Source organism: Lupinus angustifolius, chromosome LG01, assembly GCF_001865875.1.
Source record: "Lupinus angustifolius cultivar Tanjil chromosome LG01, LupAngTanjil_v1.0, whole genome shotgun sequence".
In the NCBI taxonomy this organism is placed as follows: domain Eukaryota; kingdom Viridiplantae; phylum Streptophyta; class Magnoliopsida; order Fabales; family Fabaceae; genus Lupinus; species Lupinus angustifolius.
Genome location: NC_032009.1, coordinates 1,883,440 through 1,890,478, shown reverse-complemented (window position 1 = coordinate 1,890,478; position 7,039 = coordinate 1,883,440). Strand labels below are relative to the sequence as shown.

The 7,039-nt window shown below is 36.2% G+C and overlaps 1 protein-coding gene across 1 annotated transcript; it reads left to right on the top strand.

Annotated features, from left to right (window-relative positions):
• Positions 541-6,468, top strand: LOC109345889 (putative chloride channel-like protein CLC-g). The gene is made up of 7 exons (XM_019585148.1): positions 541-802; positions 913-1,113; positions 1,455-1,632; positions 2,905-3,167; positions 4,164-4,433; positions 4,537-5,665; positions 6,046-6,468. Exons 1-7 carry the CDS (start codon positions 666-668, stop codon positions 6,166-6,168), a joined length of 2,301 nt encoding a protein of 766 aa, XP_019440693.1. The 5' UTR covers positions 541-665; the 3' UTR covers positions 6,169-6,468.

Sequence of the window (7,039 nt, the reverse complement as noted above, 5' to 3'; positions counted from 1 at the left end):
CAGACAAGATTACACAAATGTCATTGAGATTTTACATAGGAATGTTAGAAACTAAAAAGTGTAATCTACGTATGCATTGGAAACATGTGTCTGAAAGTGTTGAAGAAGGGTCACATTGTAATGAGTTTTTAACTTTTTAAGTTTTTTAAAAAAAATATGTGTATAAACCGGCCGGTTTAGTCAAATACCGGCCGGTTCACCGGTTTTGATAATTGGCCATTCAACATCTGTATCGTTCCGGTTCGTCGGTTTTCTGGTCGAACCGGTCGGTACAGTACAGTTTTTACATCATTGTCATAAACATAAGAGTCGAATTGTAACCAACTAAAGTTCGACTCGTTTATTTGTCGAACTCAATTTTCAACTCAAATTCGACTCATTAGGTTCATGAGCTATGTTTATCTAACTAAATAATGAATCAAGTTTCGAACGAATATCGAGTTAATTCGATTCATTGTCAGCCCTACATAGAGAGACTTAGTGTAATGTATATATAAAATCTAGGAGTGCGTCTAATTTATTATAGAATGTCATCTACTTTCAGTTTCTCCTTCCTCTCTCATTCACTCACCCACCTATATCCACTCTCCTCTTTCTTTCATATTCCTTGAACTGTCAAAGTGTTCAACCCAACCACATACACTTCACTACTGAACCAACCAACCATGTCAACGAACCACTTCACTAATGAAGATTCAAACCGTCAACCGTTACTTTATTCTCAAAGATCCACTGTCAATTCATCGTCCCAGGTTGCCATCGTTGGTGCCAATGTCTCCCCTATTGAGAGCCTTGACTATGAGTCAGTTTCTTCTTCTTATTTTCATCTGGGTCTTCTCCTTTCTTACAAAGTTGGAATCTTTTTCATGACCCAGTTCTCAAGTCTTAATCTTTTTTGTTTTGGGTGTGCAGGATTTTTGAGAACGAGTTCTTCAAGCAAGATTGGAGGAGCAGAGGGAAGGTTCAGATTTTTCAGTATATATTGGGGAAGTGGCTTTTGTGTTTAATCATTGGTTTGATCGTTAGCCTTATTGGGTTTTGCAATAATCTCGCTGTTGAGAATCTCGCTGGCATCAAGTTCGTTGTTACATCCAATATGATGTTGGAGAGGAGGTACTGATTCTAGTTAACAACATTGTTTCCTTTTTGTTATTGGTTTTGATGGATTCAATCAATTTTAGAAAATTCTTTGTGTGTAGCTAAAACTTTATGAATTATAATTATTTTTTCGGAGTTTATATTTTTAGTTTGTAGTAGTGAGAATGGCGCAATGGTAAGGTTGCTTGAGATCACTAAGCAATGTCTCTATTTGTAGGGTACATTTAGCTTCCTCAGATCCTACTAAGTTGGATTCTCGTGTACTTGACCGTCTTTTTTAGTAGTATTTGAATTGTTTGGTTTGTGTATACTTTTTAATCATGGAGTTGCTGATGAAGCTTAAAAATTCCTTACAGGTTTCTATTGGCATTTTTGGTATTTTTCGCTTCAAATTTGAGTCTCACGCTATTTTCCTCTATAATCACGGCTCTGATAGCACCTACAGCTACCGGTTCAGGTATACCAGAGGTGAAGGCTTACCTGAATGGCGTAGATGCACCTGGAATATTTACTTTACGAACTTTGTTTGTTAAGGTACCAACTATAAAACATAATGCTCTTTTAGTGGTTGTTGTGGTTTTGCCTTCATACTTATAATTAATCAACTCTTCCAAAAGCTTAAGGTGAACACACATGAATGGACTTATTATTATATCTCTAACTAGACCATGAATCCTTTTTGGATAGACAATCATCTAAGCTTGTTCTTAACTAGGTTTAAGTAGTTGTTGCGGTCGTAGTCTCGAAAACTCCAAAAACTTTGACATTTCAGACAATTGCATGCATATGCACGTGGTTGTGATATGATTTCGGCGACTCCCAAAACCTTAACATGTTAGCTCCTGTGGCGGTCGAGGACCCAAATATAAATCCTTGGTTCTTAAGATGGAAGCATTTCTTGTGATCTTGATACATTTTGGTGTCAAAGCAGATGTGCTACTATCTCTCATGCTTCAAGAGCACTGTTGTAGTACGCACGCTACATAATCAATTACAACTCCTGATATTAATTTTTTTGTTATTAGGTAGAGCACTTAAATAACATGAAGTCTTGGCACTGAATAGTTGAACACGAGATTGTTAATCTCTGGTCAACTTATACTTTATACATCTGTCAAGTGTCAATTACATTGCCGAAATACTTTTGAGTTTAACACACCACAAACCCACTTCCCTTTCATATCATCTCATTATTCGTTGGCAATATTACTTGCACTCCACAAACGCGGTGTAAATCTTATGCCATCATGTTGGTAAATATTTTTGTTTGGGGGTGGGGGGTGTTCTTTTATGGCTAGATTAGGTTAGGGCATTAGTAAGTTACTAGCAGCCACAAAGCGATGTAAAATTTACACTGGTGTGCAGGTAAGTTTTCCGGTTATTTTTCCCTTTTCCTCCTGTAATTTTCCTTCTATTTTTCCTGCTATATGTAGTTATATATTGTAGCAGTATACAATGTCATCCTTCCTAAGTTGGTTAGGAATCAGGAAAAAGACGTTCATGGCTATTTCACTATTTCTACCCATTGTTTCTGTTATCTCTCATAATATTTAACACCTGAAAGGTTAGAGTGGCTGTCTAATTTGAGAAGATAATATCGCAGAAAATATATTTAAAATTTATACAATACTTGACAGAGTCTGTCCGGATTAATGTGTCTTAATCAGTAATCTGGGTTCCTTTAATGTGTCATTGAAATTAATTTGTCTTAATCAGTAATCTGGATTCCTTTATTTAATTCACACAGACAAAAAATGCCATTTTTCCCGAAGAAGAGATTTACTTTCATGTTGGTTCTATCTACAGATTATTGGAAGTATCACAGCTGTTTCATCATCTCTTCTCATTGGGAAGGCAGGGCCTATGGTGCATACAGGTGCATGTGTGGCATCATTGTTGGGTCAGGGCGGGTCAAAGAGATACGGGTTAACATGGAAATGGTTACGATTTTTTAAGAATGACCGAGATAGGCGAGATCTAATCATATGTGGATCTGCGGCTGGAATTGCTGCTGCTTTTCGTTCCCCTGTTGGTGGGGTGTTGTTTGCTCTTGAAGAGATGGCATCTTGGTATGTATATCTAAATAAATTAAAGTTACAACTTTTCTCTTGTGGACATCTAATTTTTCATGGTGCCTCGAGGATAGGAATCCTATTTTTTGTCAATAAAATTGTCAAGGTGTTTGCTAGAGAGAGAGAGAGAGAGAGAAAGGAATGGGAAAGGAGAGAAGAGAATGCGTAAATGAATCAGTTTTCTGTTAATGAACTTGATTGATTACAGGTATGAACCACTATTTATAGTAAGTAGTTAGAAGCTGCACCAGATGGCAATAGGTTAATCCTCTTAACTAACTTATCTACACTTCAATCATACAACACTAAACTAGTCTCTAATAGCGTTTAGTCCTCCTCCTCTTTCTACTATGAAATACAAAATATTTTAAATATGGTCATGTCTTTAATTATGTTATTTATTGTTAGCTTTCAAATGGTAATTTGTGCTTGAACTTTCCTCGAAATAAGTTTTACCTGAGCACTTCTGTTTGATAATTGATATACAGTAATTTATCAATATTCAGTGGATCCTATTTTATCAATGTGTCAAGCACATTAAACCAAACTCCTCTGAAACTGTGGAATATGAACTGATGAGACATTCAATCACTTATCTGGCTTTTGTTTCCCCCACTGTAGTGTCTCATTCTACAAGTCTCTTGTTTTGTCATTTTCCAATATACCAAAAATATGTCAGAAGCGATAGACTGATACATGACATACAGAATGCCTCTAACTAAATATGTTCAGGAGGTTTGTTTCCAAGTGTTATGTACAAAAAAAGGGTTGATTGAACCTTCAACCTTTTAGGTTGGCAATTGCAATGGAAGAGTCTTTCATTCCACTTTTCCCTTATTTGTGTTCTTATAAACATATCTGTTATTATCTGACAGAATAGGTTTTCTCCAATTATAGTGGAAATTCTGTATTGATTTATCTTTTCAGTCTAAAAACCCAAAAGTCAATCATGTTCCCCCTTAATATCTCAGAAATTTAATTTCTGTTGTACAGGTGGAGAAGTGCCCTTCTGTGGAGAGCTTTCTTCACAGCAGCAACAGTTGCAATTATGCTTCGTGCCATGATTGATGTATGTTTAAGTGGTAAATGTGGGTTATTTGGTAAAGGGGGACTGATAATGTTTGATGCATATTCAGCAAGTATTTCGTATCATATAGGGGATGTTCCTCCTGTGTTTGTTCTTGCTGTTATAGGGGGTATACTTGGAAGCTTATATAATTTTTTGCTGAGCAAAGTTCTTCGCATATACAATTTCATCAACGAGTAAGCATCACTTTTAGTTGAGTGACTACACCAAAATTAACTTTTCAGAACATTGTATGATGTGTTCTGCCGAGCTCATTCTTTTCTTCATTTACTCTTGCAGGAAAGGAACCATTTACAAAATAGTTCTTGCTTGCTTAATCTCCATTATTACCTCCTTTCTTCTTTTCGGATTGCCATGGTTCACATCTTGCCGACCTTGTCCTGCTGATGCAACTGAGCCCTGTCCTTCAATAGGTCGGTCTGGTAACTACAAAAAATTCCAATGCCCTCCTGATCACTACAATGATCTTGCCAGCCTCATTTTCAACACAAATGATGATGCTATCAGAAATCTACTCAGCAAGAACACCAATGATGAGTTTGAGTACTCATCAATGCTTATCTTTTTCATCACATGCTTCTTTTTAAGCATCCTAAGCTATGGAATTGTTGTCCCAGCCGGGCTTTTTGTGCCAATTATTGTGACTGGTGCATCTTATGGACGGTTTGTTGGAATGTTGGTTGGGGAAAGGTCCAATCTTAACCATGGCCTTTATGCTGTACTTGGTGCTGCTTCCTTTCTTGGTGGATCTATGAGGTCGACAGTTTCACTGTGTGTAATTATTCTAGAGCTTACCAATAACTTGTTATTGCTACCCTTAATCATGATGGTGCTCTTGGTATCTAAGACTGTAGCAGATGCTTTCAATGCAAATATATATGACCTTATAATGAAAGCCAAGGGGTTTCCTTATTTAGAAACTCATGCTGAACCATATATGAGGCAGCTAACAGTAGTCGATGTAGTCACAGGACCTCTTCGGATTTTCAATGGCTTCGAGAAGGTTCGTAACATAGTTTTTGTGCTCAAAACTACTGGACACAATGGGTTTCCTGTTACTGATGAACCTCCAGTTTCTGAAGCTCCAGTTTTATTTGGTATTATCCTTCGTGATCATCTTCTGACATTGTTAAAGAAGAAAGCTTTCCAGTGCACACCAACAGAAATAAGTAACGATGCCTTAAAAAAGTTTTCAGCTGAGGATTTTGCAAAAAAAGGTTCAAGAGAAGGTGAAAAGATAGAAGATATACAGTTAACGGATGAAGAAATGGACATGTTCATAGATCTACATCCATTTACAAATGCTTCACCTTATACTGTCGTGGAGACGATGTCACTGGGAAAGGCCCTTACACTTTTTCGAGAAGTTGGTTTAAGGCACCTGCTTGTGGTACCCAAGATCTCCGGCGTAAGTAACTTTTTCATGCCTTGCTGTTATTTTGATTGAGAAAACTAACTGCGATATAGTTGGTAAACATGGGCACTAAATCTATTCAGAGCGTCTGCATGTACTGTTTGCTCAGTTTTTTTCTCTTATGAAGATTCCCTTTGTTAATTTAGTGCATGCACAGTGTTTTTTGTATTTATAAAAAATATGATGGATATTATTGCTGTGTATTGATAGGAGATGTAATTTATATGTAGCCAATCAATATATGGATTGATGGAACTATTTCATCACCTATTCAATGTGTTGTCTTCATTACAAACTAATGTTGATCTTAACCAAATCACCATCATTGTTATCTGTTGTTCACTCATCTTAAGTTTTGTGCATGCTAACTGCAGAGATCACCTGTGGTGGGTATATTGACACGGCACGATTTCATGTCGGAACATATATTGGGTTTGTACCCTTTGCTGGTTAGAAATAAGTGGAAAAGATTGAGATTCCAGCTCCCTTGTGTGTGAAAAATCTTCTAGTGCTTCTGAGTAAGGCTACCAAGCTTGAACTTCAACAGTAAGTTTGTAAATATCCTTGGGCTGCACAAGGCTTACTATTCAAGAAACCAGAGTATCAGTGATTGGTTTTTTCACAGCTTCATCATGGAATGCAGATCTCAGAGGAGTTATCTATATTTGAAGTAATTGTATGCTCCAATCTATCATGTAATTCATTTTTGCCATCTCCACTATATTTTTTTACACTTTACTCCACTAATAGGACACCATTTGGTTAAATAAATCCACATTAGCTAATCTGATTTTGAATTTCTCAATCTTAGTCATCTATCTTATTCTTCGTAAATAGTCTCTTCCATACCCGGACCCCACTAAATGAGAACCAATACTTTCAAATTTTAATCATTATTCTTATTTAACATGATACCTCATGTTACCATGCAGGGGTGATATGCTAGTATTGCTTAACTCTCTGCTGTTTGTTGTTGAATAAATGAAGTCACATAATGGTAGACCTAAATAAAAATAAATTTCATTCCAAATATTGGAAAGACAACCTCATTTTGTGATCAGTACAAGATTGAGACATCATGATTTCTTGTTCACTAAATAATCCTGCATGCATAAATATGCCCAAAAAGTACATGATAATGTAGTTATTCTAGGGAGCACCAAATTCATTTTAATCGAATTATAAATGCTATATCATGTTAAATCCCTTAAATGCTATTCTTGGATGCATCCCTTAAATGCTATATCATGTTTAAAAGTATACGAAAGTTTAAATGTACAACTAAAATAAACACCAAATTCATCTTAATAACAAAAGGTTATGATCTTACTCATCTTAGTGTAACAAGCTTTTCCACAGTTTTCTTTA